We start from the raw sequence: 25,275 nt of genomic DNA, 5'->3' as shown, positions 1-25,275 counted from the left end.
TCATTGTGCGGATGGTACCCAAATCTGGAGGAGAGGAGACTCTCATCCAGACCTGGGTACCATAGTAACTGTAAAAAAAAAAAGAATTTAAAATAAAAAATAAAGTTTACACTCACCTTCCAATGTGTTCCCGGTGTTTTGTCTGCTCCGTCCAGTGTCTTGCAATGTTCGCTTTGTGAAGGACCTGCCATGACGTCACTGAGTCATGTGACCCATCACATGGCTCAGTGACTTCACCGCAGGTCCTTCACACCACCGCGAGCAGTGCAAGACACCGGACGGAGCAGACAAAACAACGGGAACACATTGGAAGGTGAGTGTAAACTTTTTTTTTTTTCCACCATTCTTATTCTTTTTTTTACCATTCTTTCGGTCACACTATATAAATCTATGCCGCTTGCATGGATTTATATAGTGTGAACAAGTTGTCAAGCACTTTCAAAGTGATGCTAAAATCGCTTGGAAAAGCGCTTGACAACCCGCATGCGGAAATGCATGCAAAAACGCTTGACAAACGCTTCTACCTGCCGGGAAAACCGCATGTAAAATCCGAATGCGTTTTTTCTGCCAGGGAGAAGCGTAAAAAATATGCTTCATTTCCGCAACATGGGCACATAGCCATAGGCTATGTGCGCACGATCAGGATTTGCTTACAAAATTTCTGCAAGGTTCTGCACCTCTTGGCAGCAAAAACTTCCGCTAGTTTTTTTATGCTTTTTTTTGCGTTTTACATGCGTTTTTTGTGTGTTTTTTCCAATGCATTTTTATAGGAAAAACGCCTGCAAATCTGCACAAAGAATGGACATGCTGCTTAAACACACATGAAGTCCTGTCAGGAAAATTCCTGATCATGTGCAGAGATCTTCAAAATTCTCATAGGTAATGCTGGGATAAGGATTACAATGTGGTTTTTAGTCCATTCCTGCGTGGGGAAAAAACGCACAAAAAAAGCACCATGTGCACATAGCCTTATGTGTATTTGGTGAGTTTTTTACCTCAGTATTTCTAAGCCAAAACCAGGAGTGCAACAATCAGAGGAAAAGTATAAGGCCACGTGCACATGTTCAGTATTTGGTGAGTTTTTTACCTCAGTATTTGTAAACCAAAACCAGGAGTGGGTGATAAATACAGAAGTGGTGATGTGTTTCTATTATACTTTTCCTCTAATTGTTCCAGTCCTGATTTTGGCTTACAAACACTGAGGTAAAAAAAACCTCACCAAACACTCAACGTGTGCACGTGGCATTATAGAAGATGGCGTACCCGCATCATTTTTTTAACCGCTTGGCGACTTTGGAAGGCTGAAGAGCATAAAAGTTGAAAAAGACGTAACATGGATTCAGCGCTTTTTCGGGTGGAATCCGCCTGATAGCGATGCCGTGTGCAAGCACACCGACACTGCCCTGAAACACCCTCTCCAGCAGGCAGAAGCACGGAGCTGGATGGAGCAGCCATGGTCCTTACACCCTCTCCAGCAGGCAGAAGCAGAGCTGGATGGAGCAGCCATGGTCCCTACACCCTCTCCAGCAGGCAGAAGCACAGAGCTGGATGCAGTGTCCATGGTCCTTACACCCTCTCCAGCAGGCAAAAGCACAGAGCTGGATGCAGTGTCCATGGTCCCTACACCCTCTCCAGCAGGCACAAGCACAGAGCTGGATGGAGCGGCCATGGTCCCTACACCCTCTCCAGCAGGCAGAAGCACAGAGCTGGATGCAGCGGCCATGGTCCCTACACCCTCTCCAGCAGGCAGAAGCACAGAGCTGGATGGAGCAGCCATGGTCCCTATACCCTCTCCAGCAGGCAGAAGCACAGAGATGGATGCAGCGGCCATGGTCCTTACACCCTCTCCAGCAGGCAGAAGCACAGAGCTGGATGCAGCGGCCATGGTCCCTACACCCTCTCCAGCAGGCAGAAGCACGGAGCTGGATGGAGCAGCCATGGTCCTTACACCCTCTCCAGCAGGCAGAAGCACAGAGCTGGATGCAGCGGCCATGGTCCCTACACCCTCTCCAGCAGGCAGAAGCACAGAGCTGGATGCAGCGGCCATGGTCCCTACACCCTCTCCAGCAGGCAGAAGCACAGAGCTGGATGCAGCAGCCATGGTCGCTACACCCTCTCCAGCAGGCAGAAGCACAGAGCTGGATGCAGCGGCCATGGTCCCTACACCCTCTCCAGCAGGCAGAAGCACAGAGCTGGATGCAGCGGCCATGGTCCCTACACCCTCTCCAGCAGGCAGAAGCACAGATCTGGATGCAGCGGCCATGGTCCCTACACCCTCTCCAGCAGGCAGAAGCACAGAGCTGGATGCAGCATCCATGGTCCCTACACCCTCTCCAGCAGGCAGAAGCACAGAGCTGGATGCAGCATCCATGGTCCCTACACCCTCTCCAGTAGGCAGAAGCACAGAGCTGGATGCAGCGGCCATGGTCGCTACACCCTCTCCAGCAGGCAGTAGCACAGAGCTGGATGCAGCGGCCATGGTCCCTACACCCTCTCCAGCAGGCAGAAGCACAGAGCTGGATGGAGCAGCCATGGTCCCTACACCCTCTCCAGCAGGCAGAAGCACAGAGCTGGATGGAGCAGCCATGGTCCCTACACCCTCTCCAGCAGGCACAAGCACAGAGCTGGATGCAGGGGCCATGGTCCCTACACCCTCTCCAGCAGGCAGAAGCACAGAGCTGGATGCAGCGGCCATGGTCCTTACACCCTCTCCAGCAGGCAGAAGCACAGAGCTGGATGGAGCAGCCATGGTCCCTACACCCTCTCCAGCAGGCAGAAGCACAGAGCTGGATGGAGCAGCCATGGTCCCTACACCCTCTCCAGCAGGCACAAGCACAGAGCTGGATGCAGGGGCCATGGTCCCTACACCCTCTCCAGCAGGCAGAAGCACAGAGCTGGATGCAGCGGCCATGGTCCTTACACCCTCTCCAGCAGGCAGAAGCACAGAGCTGGATGCAGCGGCCATGGTCCCTACACCCTCTCCAGCAGGCAAAGCACAGAGCTGGATGCAGCGGCCATGGTCCCTACACCCTCTCCAGCAGGCAGAAGCACAGAGCTGGATGCAGCATCCATGGTCCCTACACCCTCTCCAGCAGGCAGAAGCACAGAGCTGGATGCAGCGGCCATGGTCGCTACACCCTCTCCAGCAGGCATAAGCACAGAGCTGGATGCAGCGGCCATGGTCCCTACACCCTCTCCAGCAGGCAGAAGCACAGAGCTGGATGGAGCAGCCATGGTCCCTACACCCTCTCCAGCAGGCAGAAGCACAGAGCTGGATGGAGCAGCCATGGTCCCTACACCCTCTCCAGCAGGCACAAGCACAGAGCTGGATGCAGGGGCCATGGTCCCTACACCCTCTCCAGCAGGCAGAAGCACAGAGCTGGATGCAGCGGCCATGGTCCTTACACCCTCTCCAGCAGGCAGAAGCACAGAGCTGGATGGAGCAGCCATGGTCCCTACACCCTCTCCAGCAGGCAGAAGCACAGAGCTGGATGGAGCAGCCATGGTCCCTACACCCTCTCCAGCAGGCACAAGCACAGAGCTGGATGCAGGGGCCATGGTCCCTACACCCTCTCCAGCAGGCAGAAGCACAGAGCTGGATGCAGCGGCCATGGTCCTTACACCCTCTCCAGCAGGCAGAAGCACAGAGCTGGATGCAGCGGCCATGGTCCCTACACCCTCTCCAGCAGGCAGAAGCACAGAGCTGGATGCAGCGGCCATGGTCCCTACACCCTCTCCAGCAGGCAGAAGCACAGAGCTGGATGCAGCATCCATGGTCCCTACACCCTCTCCAGCAGGCAGAAGCACAGAGCTGGATGCAGCGGCCATGGTCGCTACACCCTCTCCAGCAGGCATAAGCACAGAGCTGGATGCAGCGGCCATGGTCCCTACACCCTCTCCAGCAGGCAGAAGCACAGAGCTGGATGCAGCGGCCATGGTCCCTACACCCTCTCCAGCAGGCATAAGCACAGAGCTGGATGGAGCAGCCATGGTCCTTACACCCTCTCCAGCAGGCAGAAGCAGAGCTGGATGGAGCAGCCATGGTCCTTACACCCTCTCCAGCAGGCAAAAGCACAGAGCTGGATGCAGTGTCCATGGTCCCTACACCCTCTCCAGCAGGCACAAGCACAGAGCTGGATGGAGCGGCCATGGTCCCTACACCCTCTCCAGCAGGCAGAAGCACAGAGCTGGATGCAGCGGCCATGGTCCCTACACCCTCTCCAGCAGGCAGAAGCACAGAGCTGGATGGAGCAGCCATGGTCCCTATACCCTCTCCAGCAGGCAGAAGCACAGAGATGGATGCAGCGGCCATGGTCCTTACACCCTCTCCAGCAGGCAGAAGCACAGAGCTGGATGCAGCGGCCATGGTCCCTACACCCTCTCCAGCAGGCAGAAGCACAGAGCTGGATGGAGCAGCCATGGTTCTTACACCCTCTCCAGCAGGCAAAAGCACAGAGCTGGATGCAGTGTCCATGGTCCCTACACCCTCTCCAGCAGGCACAAGCACAGAGCTGGATGGAGCGGCCATGGTCCCTACACCCTCTCCAGCAGGCACAAGCACAGAGCTGGATGGAGCGGCCATGGTCCCTACACCCTCTCCAGCAGGCAGAAGCACAGAGCTGGATGCAGTGTCCATGGTCCCTACACCCTCTCCAGCAGGCACAAGCACAGAGCTGGATGGAGCGGCCATGGTCCCTACACCCTCTCCAGCAGGCAGCACCACAGAGCTGGATGCAGCGGCCATGGTCCCTAAACCCTCTCCAGCAGGCAGAAGCACAGAGCTGGATGCAGAGTCCACGGTCCCTACACCCTCTCCAGCAGGCAGAAGCACAGAGCTGGATGGAGCAGCCATGGTCCCTACACCCTCTCCAGCAGGCAGAAGCACAGAGATGGATGCAGCGTCCGTGGTCCTTACACCCTCTCCAGCAGGCAGAAGCACAGAGCTGGATGGAGCGTCTACGGTCCCTACACCCTCTCCAGCAGGCAGAAGCACAGAGCTGGATGCAGCGGCCATGGTCCTTACACCCTCTCCAGCAGGCAGAAGCACAGAGCTGGATGCAGCGACCATGGTCCCTACACCCTCTCCAGCAGGCAGAAGCACAGAGTTGGATGGAGCAGCCATGGTCCTTACACCCTCTCCAGCAGGCAGAAGCACAGAGCTGGATGGAGCGTCTACGGTCCCTACACCCTCTGTCTGGTCACTCATGAGGGGGCAGAGGATTTCTCTTTGTGGATGTGAGCGCTTCAGAGCACCGTGTTGAGAAATCAGTGGGTGTCAACGCTATTGGGGCCCAAACTACTTTAAATTGGGGTCTGGTGGGTTGTGCAGTCTCATAGGTAATGCTGGGATAAGGATTACAATGTGGTTTTTAGTCCATTCCTGCGTGGGGAAAAAACGCACAAAAAAAGCACCATGTGCACATAACCTTATGTGTATTTGGTGAGTTTTTTACCTCAGTATTTCTAAGCCAAAACCAGGAGTGCAACAATCAGAGGAAAAGTATAAGGCCACGTGCACATGTTCAGTATTTGGTGAGTTTTTTACCTCAGTATTTGTAAACCAAAACCAGGAGTGGGTGATAAATACAGAAGTGGTGATGTGTTTCTATTATACTTTTCCTCTAATTGTTCCAGTCCTGATTTTGGCTTACAAACACTGAGGTAAAAAAACCTCACCAAACACTCAACGTGTGCACGTGGCATTATAGAAGATGGCGTACCCGCATCATTTTTTTAACCGCTTGGCGACTTTGGAAGGCTGAAGAGCATAAAAGTTGAAAAAGACGTAACATGGATTCAGCGCTTTTTCGGGTGGAATCCGCCTGATAGCGATGCCGTGTGCAAGCACACCGACACTGCCCTGAAACACCCTCTCCAGCAGGCAGAAGCACAGAGCTGAATGGAGCAGCCATGGTCCTTACACCCTCTCCAGCAGGCAGAAGCACAGAGATGGATGCAGCGGCCATGGTCCCTACACCCTCTCCAGCAGGCAGAAGCACAGAGCTGGATGCAGTGGCCATGGTCCCTACACCCTCTCCAGCAGGCAGAAGCACAGAGCTGGATGGAGCGGCCATGGTCCCTACACCCTCTCCAGCAGGCAGAAGCACAGAGCTGGATGGAGCAGCCATGGTCCTTACACCCTCTCCAGCAGGCAGAAGCACAGAGATGGATGCAGCGGCCATGGTCCCTACACCCTCTCCAGCAGGCAGAAGCACAGAGCTGGATGCAGCGGCCATGGTCCCTACACCCTCTCCAGCAGGCAGAAGCACAGAGCTGGATGGGGCGTCTACGGTCCCTACACCCTCTGTCTGGTCACTCATGAGGGGGCAGAGGATTTCTCTTTGTGGATGTGAGCGCTTCAGAGCACCGTGTTGAGAAATCAGTGGGTGTCAACGCTATTGGGGCCCAAACTACTTTAAATTGGGGTCTGGTGGGTTGTGCAGTCTGATTCCGCTAAATCAAATAAGCAATTGCCTCCGGAAGTCAATAATGGGTACATTGAGTCCACCTGTGTGTAATGTATTCTCAGTATAACTACAGCTGTTCTGTGAAGGAGTCAGAGTTTATTTGAGAACATTAGGGATCAAACAGCATCATGAAAAACAAGGAACCCACCAGACAGGTGAAGGATAAAGTTGTGGAAAAGAGTAAACCAGGTTTCAGATTTATATTTTTAAAATATTTAGAGAACCCTGTATCTTTTCCTTTAGACTTCACAAATACTTGTTACTTTGTGTTGGCATATCACATATAATCCAAATGAAATACATTTTAGTTTGTTTAGTGACGTCACCATCATCACAACAAGGTAATCACATGACATCACGAGTCTGTGCCGTAATCCAGCAGCATCAACAGTCGTCACGTGCTGCCCCCATGTGTGGAGCGAGGTTACTGACGGGACATCTGCACCCTGGGCCACACCGTCTGCCACATGACATCAGTGCACATGACAGTCACAAGCATTTCTACTTGATAGCAGATACTGACGTTATCTGATAGAGAAAATGTTGGCATATTCAAAAAGGGTATTTCCATTAGCGTCATTAAAGGGGTTGTCAGAGCTTATCAGGTTTATGACCTGAACAGCACAGCTCTGTGCAATGCTTACATCCGGCCACCACAAGAGCTGATAGCTGATCGTGGGGGGTGACGGACACCCCCTGATCTTGTGTTATATGCCTGGACAATCCCTTTAATGTAGGATATACCATAAATATCTGAAAGACGCTGGTACAAACTCTACTTATTCCTATCTTGAGAAAGGGATACCTGACCCACGTTTGCCCGGCTGCTATATGCCATGAATTTGTGCTGGGCATACCCTTTAAAGAGAGTCTGTTACCTCTCCTGACCAATCTATTTTATTAAATACTAGTATTCTTCATGAAATAATGTTGAATCTCACATGGTGGCTCATTCAGATGTCAGTTCTTCTAGTACAAGTGCTATCCATGTCTTTTACAGATAGCCCTGGTACCCGTCAGACTATGGGGTTCGAGCGCTACCGCACCACCTCTGGTTATTTGTGGACATGGCTGGAGCGGAGGCATCATGACTACAAGGCACATGCCCACTGCTGCCCATCTCTGAGCTCAGCGGTGATGCCGAGATAGTCAGCATGAGATGTCTGAGCCCAGTGATTGGTTGCAGTGGTCACGTGCACTGTAGTAGTGACGTCACCACTGCAGCCTGTAAACAAAGACTGAAGCAACGGCGGAGAGGCAGCTCTACACCAGCGGAGGGAGAGTAGAGCTGACTTTACTATGATTACACTGCACCAAGTCAGGGAACAAAAATGATCATGGAAAAACCCCATGTAAGAACAAAATCCACCTTGATCCCGATGTGAACGTTTCAACAGATAAGTAACTCTGTAAATACATTGCATTACTTATTGCTGGCTGATCTGAGGGCTGACCAGTAACTTAGGCCACATTCACACGTTCAGTATTTGATCAGTCTTTTACAGCAGTATTTGAAAGCCAAAACCAGGAGAGGGTGGTAAATACAGAAGTGGTGACATGTTTCTATTATACTTTCCCTCCGATTGTTCCTCCTGGTTTTGGCTTACAAATACTGATGTAAAATACTAAATGTGTGAACGTGGCCTTACTGGGACATATAGGGAGGCCCCAAAGTCTGGACACATAGGACTTTATATTAAATTATATTTTTTTTCCTCCACAGAATAAATCTGACTTTTAGCCCCCTTGACTTTTTTGTGGGGTATGCTATGATTGAATGCATAAAGAATGAATGAGCTAAAATTGACGGCAATCTAGATTTATTACATCGAGTTCACGTGAATTTTGCAAAGAGCATCAACCCTTGCATCGCAACTGAAGAAAATCACAATGAATATTCCAACTTAATAAAATGTTGTTAATAAATTTCATTTCTTGAAAATATGTATTTTGCCTGTGTGTCCACACTTTAGGGACACCCTGTATATAAAGTGTAAATGTGGTTGAGAGGTGAAAGCAGACTTTCTGTAACTCCACGGCCCCTCCGGTCACCCATACGACGTCTTCAGAGGAATTTGCTCTCTAAAACTTCTAGATGCAGATAAAATGTTCCGGCACACCAACGTTCTCATATGATAAGCAGCAGATCACAGAGGCGTCCGATTTCTGTCATTTTTTTTTTTTTTACTCGCATTTTCTTCACTCAAAAAAAATAAATAAATTGCTAGCGGTTTTTAAAGCAAAGACATTAGTAGAATACTGAAAAACTTATCCGGGCTTCTTTTGATCCATCCCACAGACTTGTAATGTAAAGTGAAGTGAAAAGGAATGCATATGTTCTTTCTTTGGAGAAACTTTTGGTTTTCAGGCAGGTTCATCATGTGCTCCTACAGTTAAAGGGGTTGTCCAGGATTTCCTACAGTTAAAGGGGTTGTCCAGGATTAGGAAACTTGACTCTCTCCTTAAGAAATCAGCACAACACCCCACACCGGCTGTCTGCGGCCAGCTGCTCATCCCACTTACTTCAGAGCCACTAGTTAGCAATACCAAACACAATTCATGGACAGATGTGCAGAAACGAAGGCCCCGATTCATCATCTGTGGGGGGGTTTAAGCTACTTTCTTTTTTCATTTTGTGGTATCACTGTCATTTTTTGGTGCCAAATTCTTCAAAATTGCGCAAGCAGTTCAAGAATATTGTGTAGAGTAAAGAGTCATTGTGAGGTCACGGAGCATCATGGTGAGCGGAGGTGCGGACCAGCTCAGCCAGTCACCAAGAATACTACCATCATAAAGCCTCATTCAGACCTCCATTGTTCGCATAACAGATAATTATACAGAGCAGCCTTAAAAGGGGTATTCCCATCTCCAAGATCCAATCCCAATATGTAGTAGGTGTAAAAATAATAATATTAGCAAATAGCTCCAATTAGAAATGTAGTATAGTTCTTCTGATTCGCTACATCACTTTCCTCATGTGCAGGCACTGCAAGGCCATAGGTATCCATGGTTACAACCACTACCAACTAGCAGTCGCTATATTAGTGGTTGTAACCATGGATACCCAAGGTCCTGCAATGTCTGCACATGAGGAAAGAGACATAGCGAATCAGAAAAACCATGCTACACTTCTAATTGGAAGCATTTACTAATATTATTACTACACCTACTACATATTGGGATAGGATCTTGGAAATGGGAATACCCCTTTAAGACGCACCCCAAGAGAGGCCTGTGAGCCACGCCCCATTGGAACAAAAATCCCCCAAAATTAGCACCAAATAAAAAGTCTCATTTCTGGAACTGTATGGCGGATATTAAGGAAACAAAAACCAGATCATCACAGGGGAGACACTGGAATAAAATAGGAGCAAAAACCTGGACACCTCTGACCTGGTGACAGTGCCTCAAATTAATGTGTCCATTATAGATAATAAAAAAAGTCTCATCAGAGGGCTCTTTTTTTCACATTTTAGGCCATGTTCACATGCAGCAAGTGCTCCTAAATCACAGTACAATTGCGTCATGTGGACAGGGCATTATTGCAAACAATCAGCTGGATTTTACTTTTTGCATATGAGAAAAACAAGACACTGAAGATAAAAACAAGCACCAAAAATAGATGAAAAGCGGATCCTCACACTGATAGAAGACTGTCCTTTTATCTCATACTTCACATGTGTGATCTATGTGTGTTTTTCTAAGTTGTTCTCAGCATTTATGGAGCCGTTCACATCTGTGTGTGTGCAAAAAAAAAAAAATCAAGGACATGTAGCTGTGACACAAATCAAAAACAGAGATAACGTGCATCATACGGCCGCCCCTTTCACTGGTGATAGCAGGGAACCACGCTGTCACAGTAGGCAGTCGGCAATCACTGAATGACTGCAGACTTTTGCGCCAAGCCCAGACAACAACTTTAAGTGTGAACTGTCCCACAGTCTCCTTAACATGAGTCCCCTGGATATGCACTGGTGGCCTAGTCTTAAGGGGTTTTTCCAACTTCACCAAATAGAAAATCTTGAGGAATCATGGATGGGATGAAAATGACAAAATGTTTATTTAGTTCATTATCGGCTGTCACCCCCCCTGGATTCGGTGCAGACCACTATAGTGATCAGTGCCAAGACTGCAAGCCATGACTTCACCATTCCCTCGTCACATAACCCCTGTGATTGGCTGCAGGAGTCAGGCGACGACGTGACAGAGAAACATCAAATGAAGAATCATTCTGGATGAAACCCTTTGAGCACTTAATTAAATGCAACTTTGTTAAAGATATTGTCTTGGCATTTAGTATTGACCTATTCTTAAGATAGCTTGTCAATATCAGATCGATGGCGGTCTGATACCGGGCACCTCCACGATCAGCTATTAGCAGCTCTGGCAGAATGGAACCGCACATCCACATGCAGTGTGTAGCAGCCGCTGACAGGTACTGCAGAACAGCTCGTATCGGACATCATACGCTGCACAATGATTGGGGCTGTGTAGACACATCCAATGATTAAGCCAGACCACCACAACAGCTCATGAGTAAGAGTGCTGGATGGTGGGTCCGCACGGATCTGACACTGATGAGCTTACCTACGAATAGGTCATAATACCATAAGCCCAGAGAACCCCCCCTTTAATGGGGAACCTGTCATCAAGGCAGCATGAACCTGACGTTGGGTGTCTGATTACAGCCTTTCAGGGGAGATAAAGTTTGAAGAGCGGGCCAGGGACTATAGAGAAAGACCTGACTAGTGCAACGCAACCCCTGGCGGCTGCTGCCCACCCCACTCCAGGTGACTAACAGGTCTCTTCCTATGTGTGTACAGTACAGACCAAAAGTTTGGACCCACCTTCTCATTTAAAGATTTTTCTGTATTTTCATGACTATGAAAATTGTACATTCACACCGAAGACATCAAAACTATGAATTAACACATGTGGAATTATATACTTAACAAAAAAAGTGTGAAACAACTGAAAATATGTCTTATATTCTAGGTTCTTCAAAGTAGCCACCTTTTCCTTTGATGACTGCTTTGCACACTCTTGGCATTCTCTTGATGAGCTTCAAGAGGTAGTCACCGGAAATGGTTTTCACTTCACAGGTGTGCCCTGTCAGGTTTAATAAGTGGGATTTCTTGCCTTATAAATGGGGTTGGGACCATCAGTTGTGTTGTGCAGAAGTCAGGTAGATACACAGCTGATATTCCTACTGAATAGACTGTTAGAACTTGTATTATGGCAAGAAAAAAGCAGCTATGTAAAGAAAAACAAGTGGTCATCATTACTTTAAGAAATGAAGGTCAGTCAGTGCAAAAAATTGGGAAAACTTTGAAAGTGTCCCCAAGTGCAGTTGCAAAAACCATCAAGCACTACAAAGAAACTGGCTCACATGAGGACCTCCCCAGGAAAGGAAGACCAAGAGTCCACCTCTGCTTCTGAGGATAAGTTTATCCAAGTCACCAGCCTCAGAAATCGCAGGTTAACAGCAGCTCAGATTAGAGACCAGGTCAATGCCACACAGAGTTCTAGCAGCAGACACATCTCTTCAACAACTGTTAAGAGGAGACTTTGTGTTATGATCTGCTACAGGGACTAAGGAAAGACAGGAGATCTGTCCCTACAATAGAACTAAACTAGATCCCTACGATGTAACGGGGAACCTGATCCTGCGATCAGACCCGCTAAAGTCCTCGGCTAGTCTGTACGAAGACCTATAGATGTGAGGGAGGGATCCCTACAAGAACTAGGGACTGGGATAAGTTGGACACCTCCTAGCAGAAATAGTAGCAGTCAAAGACAAACACACAACAAAAAGCATAGAGGTCAGAAGACCTAGCAAAACTAACAGAGAACGGCAACAGAGCACCAAGCTAGCTCAAGAGTAGTAAATACAATGAAGTCCAGCAAGGCCAGGAGGGCGGAGCCGGATTAAATAGGCAAAAATGGTCATGTGACCAGCAAACTAAAAAAAACCTAACAGGAGAGTTCTAACACTTTGTGCAGCAGGCCTTCATGGCAAAATAGCTGCTAGGAAACCACTGCTAAGGACAGGCAACAAGCAGAAGAGACTTGTTTGGGCTAAAGAACACAAGGAATGGACATTAGACCAGTGGAAATCTGAGCTTTGGTCTGATGAGTCCAAATTTGAGATCTTTGGTTCCAACCACCGTGTCTTTGTGCGACGCAGAAAAGGTGAACGGATGGAATCTACATGCCTGGTTCCCACCGTGAAGCATGGAGGAGGAGGTGTGATGGTGTGGGGGTGCTTTGCTGGTGACACTGTTGGGGATTTATTCAAAATTGAAGGCATACTGAACCAGCATGGCTACCACAGCATCTTGCAGCGGCATGCTATTCCATCCGGTTTGCGTTTAGTTGGACCATCATTTATTTTTCAACAGGACAATGTCCCCAAACACACCTCCAGGCTGTGTAATGGCTATTTGACCAAGAAGGAGAGTGATGGGGTGCTACGCTAGATGACCTGGCCTCCACAGTCACCAGACCTGAACCCAATCGAGATGGTTTGGGGTGAGCTGGACCGCAGAGTGAAGGCAAAAGGGCCAACAAGTGCTAAGCATCTCTGGGAACTCCTTCAAGATTGTTGGAAGACCATTTCCGGTGACTACCTCTTGAAGCTCATCAAGAGAATGCCAAGAGTGTGCAAAGCAGTCATCAAAGCCAAAAGGTGGCTTACTTTGAAGAACCTAGAATATAAGACATATTTTCAGTTGTTTCACACTTTTTTGTTAAGTATATAATTCCACATGTGTTCATTCATAGTTTTGATGCCTTCAGTGTGAATGTACAATTTTCATAGTCATGAAAATACAGTTAAATCTTTAAAATGAGAAGGTGTGTCCAAACTTTTGGTCTGTACTGTACATAGAGAAAAAGCTGTCTGTGAAAGGGATTGGGGCAGAGACAAGCCACTGGGAACTACGCTGGACTAGTCAGTGAAGACACAAAGGGCCCAATTCATCAAGGCAATTTAGACAAAATTCTATTGTAAATCGCTTTGAAAAGTCACTAAATTTTTACACAACTGGGAGTCAAAGCTGCAAGTTTTGGCGATTTTACGCCAGCTTCTACCAGCTCCGCGGTGAGAGCGTGACACCATGAGCTCTGGTGTCACTCAAGCCAGAAATCTTACTCCAGTCAGGGACTGGAGTAAGATTATTGTGAGCCGCACGCCACTAGTCAGACGATCCCGATTCATTTAGAGGTGTGCACTTTTTCATGAATCAGGAGCATTTGACTCCACAAAGCCCTCTCATCAAAATCAACAAGGAAATCTCTGGTCTTGATGAATCGAGGCCATAGTCCACGGCTCTTTAAACTAGATTTTCTCTGAAAAGCTGCAGTGTCTGATTCATGATGCCTGTGGTTTGGGCCTTTAATTTGTATATCCAGTCAATGCAGTAAAACAGGATGGCATCAGATACCTGACACACATTAGTCCATTGGACCAAACCTGTGAGAGCAGGAGTTATTTATCTATCCTGACTTAATTTGGTTTTTCTACATGAATGTCTTTACTGGTAATATGGAGTCTGTGCTCAGATAAGAAGGTCTTAGGAATGTCTTTTTCTAAAGACATTCCAAAGAAAGAAACAAAAATTAAGGCATAGAAGCTACACCTAGACCAGAATAAAGTGTTCATTTTAGCCAACTAGAAGTATGTATGCTAATGCCAGTGCATTCTTTAGAGATAAGCTGAGCCAATTACATTGTTATAATGCAGGACTATTGACAACCTATATGAAGAGTGACCAGATGATGAAATAAAGGAGTTCTCTTCTGACAATGAGTGTCAGTGGGGTTCTCTCTCTTTGTACATGTACTTAGATTTTACAATTTAATTTGGAGGAGACAACGTCTCACAATACGTGGCAACGAAAAAACTTCTAGCGGCTCTGAATTAAGCTCTGTGTCTCTCAGCAATGGAAGCACACGGTAAAGCCAATATACAAAAAGACAAGACAGTGGCCGGCCCCAAACCATTTTATCACATTAGTGGCAGGTATGTGATGGTGCCAAGCCTGAAGAAGGACTATGTAAAAAGGTGATGCCACAAGTATGCCCCGTTACTGTAACAAGTATGCCCCATTACAGTAACAAGTATGCCCCGTTACAGTAACAAGTATGATAACACGGACTGACGAGTGCCGCGGTATATCATTATTGTACATAGGATCCCTTTAATCTGAAATACCAGACAATGAACAATATAACAGCCATGATGTGCAAACAGCAGGAAATGCAAATCTGCACATCATCAGTAATGCAGGGCCCCAAACATTACAGGAAAACAGATAATCCCACAGCCGAGCATCACACAAGGTAGACAGGACATAAGGGATTACAGGAGGCCCAGAACAGCAGACAACGAGAATGGCAGCGCTAGTCAGCGGATTATTATTATTCCAACAAACTCAGAAACAAGCACAAGAAATGTATCCTGAGGCCATGATGGATGAATGAAAGCCGAACACAACCTGCAGCGCCTCATGAATAATGTGACACCAGACCTGCAGGTAACCCAATACTGGAGGCTCTGCACTAATGAAATGGCCCCGTCCATCGCACAACGGCCAGCCACATATCAATGTACAAACGTAGTAATGGTGCGCTGAGGACGGGACGGATTACTGCACGGCCGGATAACTGGTTCTCTATCCTTTATTACAAGTCATATCCCGAGTTAGGGCTCATCCACACGGCCGACCCCAGCTGTGATGTGTATGGAGTAGTGGTGTCCACATGAATCGATTTGCTCATCTCTATTACTAGTCATTGAATGAATAGTCCTTTATGTATGCGGATCTCCACCACTGCCCTTAGCGGTGCACTAGTTCTCTCCCATTACATAGAAATGTAAGAACAGCCCAAGTCCTGGTATAAAAACAGTCATTTAAAAACAGAGGGCTATATTCTAATGTCCTTCAAGGAGTCAAGGGGGTGGAGCCTCTTCACTGGAGAGTCACACTGGCAGGTCTTCCTTCTGACTTGCCCGATGTCCCACGGACCAGAATACATCACTACACTCCAGTGCAGGGAAGAAGGATTCTGGGCTCTGCTTTACATCCGCTGGTGTATCATGACTTGTGGGATGCCCATCAGGCAGGAGAGGAGGCTAGCGGGACTCCACAGCAGCAGCAGCAGCAGCTCCGCCCCCAGGACTCTTTACAGGAGGAGCAGCAGCAGCTCCGCCCCCAGGACTCTTTACAGGAGGAGCAGCAGCAGCTCCGCCCCCAGGACTCTTTACAGGAGGAGCAGCAGCAGCTCCGCCCCCAGGACTCTTTACAGGAGGAGCAGCAGCAGCTCCGCCCCCAGGACTCTTTACAGGAGGAGCAGCAGCAGCTCCGCCCCCAGGACTCTTTACAGGAGGAGCAGCAGCAGCTCCGCCCCCAGGACTCTTTACAGGAGGAGCAGCAGCAGCTCCGCCCCCAGGACTCTTTACAGGAGGAGCAGCAGCAGCTCCGCCCCAGGACTCTTTACAGGAGGAGCAGCAGCAGCTCCGCCCCCAGGACTCTTTAGAGGTCATTAGAATTTGATGATCGCTGTTTTTGGAGTCACACCTTTTAAATTATGCTGCATCTATCAGAAACCAGAAGGGAATCATTGTCAGCCATTTGCACCCGGAGAAGGGGCTGGGGCAGTTTGGGGGGATACAGTTATCCTCTGCTGTGTAAGGATCGAATGGGGTCAATCTGAAAACAGTCAGAAAAGCGAGACGGATGAAAAGCCTCATTCATGGCAGCCTGTACTCAGCACATGTAGTCAGCAGTGACACTGCAGGACGTAATGACATCACACATCCTAGGCTCATATAACTGGGTCTGATGATGTCATCAGCAGCCACAGAGGTCCTAGTGCTGACACAGCAGCCCTGCAATCTCCTCACCATGTCCGAGGTGGAGCTTCCCTGTAAGGAGCGGTCAGAAGGTGTCGTCCACGGAGTCAGCGATCCCCACAGCCCCGCAGATCTCCTGCAGCACCGGGAGATACCACTACACACAGGGGTAGGGGGCGGGAGCAGATGACGTCACACACATACAAACTGCCTGTCAACAAAGAGCTGTCAATGAATGGCACCGCTCCATCCCCGCCCCGGTCACACGCTGCTCACCTTAAAGGGATTGTTCAGGTCCGGATCCGCAAACGGGTTGCTGTCGAAGTCGGACATGGCTGCGGTGAGGGCTCACGGGCAGCTCCCGGAGCACGGACCCGCACGTACCGTTATCCTATAATCCTAAACAGCAGAAATGGCCGCTCCGGAAATGACGTCACAGTCTCATACACGTAACCCTGGTCGTCCGCCTCAGCTAGGGCTTCTACGGCTCCGCCCCTCCGCGTCACGTGGTGCAGTCAGCTGCAGGGGGATTACATGGGGGTAACGGGAGGACAGAGCCTCCTGGGCGCCGGCCACATAGTACCCGCACACATGTAATCCCGGGAGGAAGCCCACCGGGCATAATCCTGGGAGGAGGGGAGATGTGGGGGCATCAGAGGAACATCTGCAGACTCCAGCATGGTTCCTGTCAGTTTAGTTTACAGGTTATTAATACAAAGGTGACATACGACGAATAATCCCATACGGCGCTGTGCACACGATGTAGGCGGGGTGGAAAGTGCTGCGGAGTAAGAATCCTTTCCAAACTAGACGTGTTACTGGGAACCTGCAGGTATAGGGTTAATGTGCAGGCAAATAGCGTTACACCTCTGTGCGCCGAACAGAACCGTTCCTCCTGCAAGACACCAGCTATGAGTCCTGGGAGCTGATGGCTTTAAGGTATGTGCCCACGATGCAGAAATGTTCCGGATTTTTCCTGAGCGTTTCTGCATCTCCCTGGCAGAAAAAACGCATGCGGATTGTACATGCGGATTTTACATACGTTTTTCCCGCCAGGGACAAGCGGAAGTGAAGCGTTCTTCACTTGCATTTCTGCATGCGGGTTGACAAGCGCTTTCCAAGCAATTTTAGCATCACTTGGAAAGTGCTTGACAACTTGGTCACACTATATAAATCCATGCAGCCGGCATGGATTTATATAGTGTGACGGAAAGAATGGTAAAAAAATAAATATACTTACCTTCTGATGGCCCACGGAGTCTTTATTCGATGCATCTCAGCTTGCCGGCAGATCGCGGTACACTGAAGGACCTGCCATCACATGACTAAATGACGTCAGCGCAGGTCCTTGAGTCCACCGCGATCTGCCGGCAAGCCAAGACAAGCACACCGGGGCCATCAGAAGGTAAGTATATTTATTTTTTATTCTTTTTCTATGGTACCCGGGTCCGGAGGAGAGTCTCCTCTTCTCCAGACCCGGGTACCATCCGCACATTGAAACGAATGGAATGCGCATGTACAGATCCAGTGATGCGGATTCCATGCGTTCCAATGCAAGCGCTGTTGGCTTTCAGCCCCGTGACAGCCAGCTTTCAGTCCCGTGAGCCGCCAGCTTTCAGTGCCGGGAGCTGTCGGCTTTCAGTCCTGTGATCCGATAGCTTTCAGTCCCGTAAGCTGCCAGTTTTCAGTCCCAGGAGCTGTTGGCTTTCAGTCCTGGGAACCACCGGCTTTCAGTCCTGGGTGCTGTCAGCTTTCAGTCCCGTGAGCCACCATCTCAGAATTGGCGGTAACCAGGGGATCCCAGCTACACCCATATACTGTTAAGAGAAGTCTGGACAAAAGTGGTCTTCATGGTAAAATTGGGCCAAAAAACATACAGTTGACATGGAAACAAGGCCAAGCAACTCAACTATGGCCGAATTTCCCGACATTATTGGTGGCCGACCCTTCGCAAGGACATTGTGGATTTTGTCTCTGCTTGCTCTTCCTGTGCCCGTAACAAGACGCTTAGGCAACTTCCAACTGGTCGACTTCTTCCTCTCCCCCTGCCTTCCGCTCCGTGGCAACATATTGCAATGGATTTCATCACGGATCTTCCTGTATCAGCTGGTTGTACTGTCATGTGGATGGTCGCTGACCACTTCTCCAAGATGGACCACTTCATTCCCTTGCCGAGTCTTCCTTCTGTGCCAGTGCTAGCTAAAGACTTCATCCTTCACATCTTCCGTCTCCACGGCCGACCTCTTCATATTATCTCGGATAGATGAGTTCAGTTTACTTCACGCTTCTGGAGAGCCACATGCAAGCTGCTGAATGTCGCATTGGATTTCTCTTCGGCTTATCATCCTCAGTCCAATGGTCAGGCTGAGCGTATCAATCAGATCCTCACTAGCTTCCTTCGGCACTTCGTCAACGCTCACCATAGCGGCTGGGTGGAGCTTGTGCCTTGGGCCGAATTTTCCTACAATAACCATGTGAGTGAATCCTCAGCCAAATCTCCCTTCTTTGTGGTGTACGGTCAGCATCCCAATATTTCGTTTCCTGTTTCTACTTCTGTTGACAATGCTGCTGCGGAGTCTCTCGTCAGAGACTTTTCTGTGATTTTGGAGGACACGAAAACTGCGCTGCGCTGCTGCAATCCTCTGAGCGGATGAAGAGACATGCCGACAAGAAACATCTGGACCCACCTCTATTCTGTCAAGGGGCAAGGTTTGGCTATCCTCCAAGTATGTTCGTCTCAAGAAACCTTCATACAAGTTGGGTCCGCGGTTCATCGGTCCTTTCGAGATTCTAAGCCAAATAAATCCAGTGGCGTACAAGTTGAAACTCCCTGCCTCGTTACAGATCCCCCATTCCTTTTATGTGTCTCTCCTCAAGCCTGTAGTTCATCCGGGTACCACTCCAGCTCCTTTGTTTCAATTTACATCTCCCCTGTTGGAGCCATGATTCATGTCAGTCCATTTTGTGCAACAGCTCTCCAAGGTGTGATCACTCCTTTTTAGATGCAGACTAACGAGCAGATCTAATTTGATGCAGGTGTTAGTTTTGGAAATGAAAATTTACAGGGTGATTCCATAATTTTTTCCTCAGTATTGAGTGATTCCATAATTTTTTTCCCTCTGCTTGGTCTGAAAAAAATTACCTTTACTGAGTACCACATTTTTTATCTTGATTTCTTTTAGTGTTTCTTAAAGCCCTAAAGTTGCCATTTGAAATGACTTTAGTTTTGTGCCATGTCTGTGATCTGCTTTTTTTCAACAACATTAAACAACTGAATGAACATCCTCCGAGCCCGGTGATTCCATAATTTTTGCCAGGGGTTGTATAAGGTATCTTATATGTGTATCGTGACCCCTTTCCCTTGCCTATGCTGTACATACCAATCTTTTTCATTTTCCTTCTATCCCTTTAATTTAAAATTTTTCCTTTTTTCCCATTTTCCTTAATAAATCATATTTTTCCTTCCCCCTTCTCATCCTTAACTCTTTCCATCCATTATTTTGCCTATATCTTTCATCCCTTTTAATTTAGCTTTTTTTGTTTTATTTTGTTCTTGTTTGCTTCTATATCACTGTGTATTTATAATATGTCTCCCCCTTCTTCTATATCACTGTGTATTTATAATATGTCTCCCCCCTTCTATATTACAGTGGATTTATAATATGTCTCCCTCCTTCTTCTATATTACTGTGTATTTATAATATGTCTCCCCCCTTTTTCTTTACCCCATTTATGTAAAAAATCCTTAATAAAAACTACTTTAACAAAAATGGCACCCGCTGTGCTCCCATGGAGGTGGCTGAACTATGCGGTTTTGGTGCTTTTTTTTCTCTCTTGTCTTTAAGTGCAGAATCAAAGCTTTTCAGAACTATAAAAAGAAGATTAAAAATGCGGCTTCACATCTGCACCAAAAAACGCATCAAATAAGGGGGAGAAGATTGTTATTGTGTAGTTTGGTGCGGACATCTGCTGAAAACAAAAAACACAGTATTTCTGCAACGTGTGAACACGGCCTTACAGCCACAAAAAAAGCCAGAAATCGTATACTGAAGCTACATAAAGATGAGAAAGTGCTGGCCGCTCCGACTGTGAATGAAGGATCAAAAAAATAATCCACAAGTCCCAACTAGAGATGAGCAGAACACACAGATGACATTGCGCTGCCCTGGGTGATCAAAAGCTGCCGGGGACACCTGGATGGTTAGAGATTCGCAGCCTCCTGTCCAGCCACCAGGTACCACTGATCTGGAAGCTGGACTGGAGTCCCGTGAATCCATCCTCTCATCTCTAGTCCCAACTGTCCCAGATACAGTCCTGGATTTGGGTTTGCGCCCTGCACTATCTGGCATCTGCTGAATTTCCCTCACTGCCAGCGTCCCTCTGACAACTCCTCCTGCCGGGGGAGAAAGATAATGGTAAATGGGCGTGTATGGGTTTGTGGCCATGGGCGTGAACAAAATTTGCCATGGTGCGCTACGCGTGCCGCATGGTGTGTCCCTCTTTCTTTTCTGCAAAAGTTCAGAGGTATGCCTTATCTGGGCATGTGGTGTGTGTGACATGGTCAGACACATCCTGTTTCATTTATGAAGGAGGGACTCTGAAAGTCACAAAGCCTATGCGGACAATGCAAGAACTGCCAAAAATTAGAAAGAAGAGGGACTCTGATACACCCTGCACTAGACATAAAGGAGGGCCTCATACACATTCTGTTAAAATTGGTAGGTAGTGAGACTTCCTAGACTCATAAAGCCTATGCACTGGCTGAAAAACATGGCAAAAATATACATATGTAAGAGAATTGTAAAAGTAGGCCTCAGTCACGTCCTATAAAAATTATGAAGGAGGGCATCATACACACCCTGGAAAAATTAAGATCGAGGGTCACGTGGTGACCCTCTAAAAATTATGAGTGAGGGCCGCATGATGATCCTGTTGATATGGTGGAGGAAAAGGAGAAGGAGGAATAGAAAAAGAAGAAACCATGAACCGTATACCCTTTTTTGGGTAGGAGGGGGTGCATGAGAGTACATCAGGAAAAAAAGGAACATTTGAATTGGTTTTATGTTCCGCTGCTATCATCCGGTGGGAAGTCTGGGCCAATCCAGGCCTTGTACATTTTGATAAGAGTCAGCATGTTAGCATATTCAGTTGACAGGCGGATGCGCTTATCAGTTATTATACGTCTGGCGGCACTAGTAACCCGCTGTCATGCAAGGTGTGGTAAAGACTTAGTGCAACACAGAGGGAAAGGGAGCCCAGACACTAGGGAAAGGGGGAGTGGAGACCTCCTAGTCTGGTCTAATGTCACCCTGTCTCAACTACCATCCCTATATTGGCTCTTCACCAATCGCCCTGACTTTTCTTGGTGTATGGCTACAGCTAGGGAAGGAAGGAGATGAGCACTAGTCAATCTCCACTAAACTCTATAGACAAAGGTAGACAAACGGGGGAATTGCTTAGCTTTAGACCACTCCAAACAAATGCGTACACGGCCTCAAGCTCCAGAGAGGACGAAGTTCTGCTCTTGCTAAAGCCTAACAAGTAGTAATGAATATCACCGGCAACTCCCTCTCAGACACACCAGGTATTTATACACCCAGGCCAGGGAGCTAATTAGCCAGAGAGAGGTAGCCGCTGGGTCCTAGAGACAGCCAGCCTCTAAGAAGATGTCTGTAATGCGAAACGTAGAGATCTCCTGCCACCAACTGCAGGGCGACTGTCTGTCATCTCTGACACACCCGTGACACCCGAACTGAAAAAATGCTAGCGGCAGGGCAGGCCAGTACCTCCAAGGCATAGAAGGACAGTTCATGCCACAAGTCCAGCTTGGATACCCAGTAGTTGTATGGCACAGAAAAATCACAGAGGACGTTGTGGTTTCTGGCTCCGCCCCCTTGCATTATGACATCACACACATTACAGGAGCTGCAGAACCAACATTCCATTTAAGGGTTGCAGATCGTGGAGACAGTAAGTATGGCTCTATGTCACCTCTTGTTGTGTCCTTCATCTAACCTCTATTTCTCATTTATTTTTTATTCATTAAGGAGTCTTTATTCTATGTAATACAAGTAGGTCCAAAACAAATAGTGAACCCCTCAGATTAGATGATTTCCCAGTTTTACAGAATTTCTTCCAATAGTAAAAGGATATATACAGTGGCGTAACTAGAGTCTGATGGGCCCCGATGCAATATTTGGACCGGGGCCCTCCATCCTGACCTGAATAAATTATTTATATGTGTCCTCCATCCTTGTATATATGTCCCACATCCTTGTCCCATCCTGGTATATATATCCCCCATTCTGCTAAGTGTCCCTTATCCCGAGACCCATCCTGGTAAATATATCCCCCGTCTGTCGCTGTTCTTTAATGTATAGAAGAAAATAAACCATTATACTCACCAGGGGCGTACATATAAGTCATGGAGCTCCATAGAAGAAGTATAATACACCCCCCATAGTCCGCCATATAGTATAATGGATCCCATAGTCCTCCATATAATATACTGCACAGCTCATAGTCATCCATGTAGTATAATGCACAGCCCATAGTCATCCATAAAGTATAATGCACAGCCAATAGTCATCCATAAAGTATAATGGGCCCCATAGTCATGCATAAAGTATAATGCACCCAATAGTCATTCATAAAGTATAATGCACCCTCAGTCATCCATAGTAGTATTGTTATGTTCTGCTACCAGAGCTAAGGAAAGAGAGGAGATCTGTCCCTACGATAGAACTCAGCTTGATCCCTACTATGTAACAGGGGACCTGATCCTGCGATCAGACCTGCTAAAGTCCTAAGCTAGTCTGTACGGAGACCTATAGATGTGGGGAAGGAATCCCTACAAGTACTAAGGACTGGGAGGAAAATGGGACACCTCCTAACAGAAATAGTAGCAGACAGACGAACAAACAAAATATAAAGAACACAGAGGTCCGTAGACCAAGCAAACTAACAGAGTAGATACAGAGCACAGGCTAGCTAGAAAGTAGTTATACAATGAAGTCCAGCAAAGCCAGAAGGGCGGAGCAGGATTAAATAGGCCAACAAGGTCATGTGACCAGCAAAGGAAAAAACCTAAGAGCAAGGTTCTAACAGTACCCCCCCTTCTAAGAGGATCCTCCGGATCCCCTAGGACCAGGCTTATCAGGAAATCTCCTGTGAAACGCTCTGATAAGTCTGGACGCGGAAACATCATCCGACCTCACCCAAGAGTTATCCTCGGGTCCGAAACCTTTCCAGGCCACAAGATACTGCAAACTACCTCTATACCGTCTAGAGTTAAGGATGCGAGAAATTTCATATTCCCCGTCCTCCACCACCGGAGGAACAGAGGCAGAGGCGTCACAATCCGATACAACCGCTTTTTTCAACAGAGAGACATGAAATACCGGATTAATTCTCCAGGAGGTAGGAACCTCCAACCTAACAGCAGATTGGTTGACAACCTGAAGCACCTTAAAGGGCCCTACAAACTTGGGACCCAATTTCTTAGAAGGAATCCTCAACCGCAGATTCCTAGAGGACAACCAAACCATGTCACCAACAGCGAACAAAACCTCCTGTCGTTTCCTATCAAAGTAGTCTTTAGATTTTCTGTTGGCCTCCTGAAGATTACAACGCACATCCGTCCAAACTCTCTCTAAATCACCGGAAAAATTCTCCTCCTCAGGCACAGCAGATCCCAACTTGGAGAACGACCCAAAAGACGGATGTCTCCCAGAACAACAAAAAAAAGGCGAACAACCAGCAGAAGAAGATGTATGGTTGTTAAGAGCAAATTCAGCAAGTGGCAGAAACTCAGACCACCCCTCTTGATTGTCTGCCACAAAACAACGCAAGAACTGCTCAACATCCTGGTTTTTCCTTTCTGTCTGGCCATTAGATTCAGGATGATATCCGGACGAGAACGACAAATGAACTCCCAACCTGTCACAAAAGGCACGCCAAAAACGAGCCACGAACTGAGGACCCCTATCAGAAACAATGTCAGTAGGAACGCCATGAAGTCTGACAATTTCCTTGACAAAGGCCTTAGCGAGAGTTTTAGCGCAGGGCAGTTTGACGAAGGGAACCAAGTGACACATCTTGCTAAAACGGTCCACGACCACCCAGATGACAGTAAAACCCTCAGAGGGGGGAAGGTCAGTTATAAAGTCCATAGCCAAATGTGTCCAAGGAGCACTGGGAACCTCCAAAGGACAAAGCAACCCCGCAGCAGGAGTATGTGAGGACTTAGATCTAGCACATATAGTACATTGACGCACCCACTTAATGACTTCCTTCTGCCATCCAGGCCACCAAAAACTGCGACCCACCAGTCTCTTGGTCTCAGAGATTCCGGGATGACCTGCCAACTGAGATTCGTGACACTCAACAAACAAATCTCTCCTAAAGGTCCCAGGCACAAACAACCTCCCATGAGGAGTGTTAGATGGGGCATTCTCCTGTGCTTTAAGAATCTCATCTTCCAAAACGGAGTCCAAAGCAGCTATCACAACACCTTCTTGTAAAATGTTCTCCTCTTTCTCAGCACCGACTATGGGAGAAAAACTGCGAGACAAGGCATCCGCCTTAACATTCTTAGTACCAGGGATGTAAGTAACGGAGAAATTAAACCGCGAGAAAAACAGTGCCCACCTAGCCTGACGGGCATTCAGGCGCTTGGCAGCATCAAGATATATCAGATTTTTATGATCCGTAAGAACCTGAACGGGAAATTCCGCACCTTCCAAGAAGTGGCGCCAGTGTTCAAATGCGAGTTTAATAGCCAATAATTCCCGATTACCAATATCGTAATTCAGTTCAGTCTCCGAAATTTTTTTTGAAAAAAAGGCACAGGGATGTAATCCATCCCCGTTATCCTGAGACAATACTGCGCCAACCCCCACAGAGGAAGCATCAACCTCAACCAAAAACGGCTTAGTCACATCAGGCTGCATA

General features: G+C 47.9%; 1 protein-coding gene across 1 annotated transcript in view; it reads right to left on the bottom strand.

The window, feature by feature from the left end:
* Positions 1 to 16,782, bottom strand: part of SCAMP1 (secretory carrier membrane protein 1) — a 39,988-nt gene extending 23,206 nt beyond the window's left edge. Inside the window, exon 1 of the mRNA XM_073680172.1 lies at positions 16,600 to 16,782. Within this exon, the coding sequence (XP_073536273.1) occupies positions 16,600 to 16,656 (57 nt within the window). The 5' untranslated portion in view covers positions 16,657 to 16,782. The remainder of the gene's footprint in view (positions 1 to 16,599) is intronic.
* Between the last annotated feature and the right edge of the window lie 8,493 nt (positions 16,783 to 25,275).

Source organism: Phyllobates terribilis, unplaced genomic scaffold (genome assembly GCF_046119375.1).
Source record: "Phyllobates terribilis strain yellow unplaced genomic scaffold, ASM4611937v1 Scaffold_1__5_contigs__length_1240528914, whole genome shotgun sequence".
Lineage (NCBI taxonomy): Eukaryota > Metazoa > Chordata > Amphibia > Anura > Dendrobatidae > Phyllobates > Phyllobates terribilis.
Note: the sequence above shows the minus strand (reverse complement) of the source record. Positions and strands in the feature narration are given on the sequence as shown.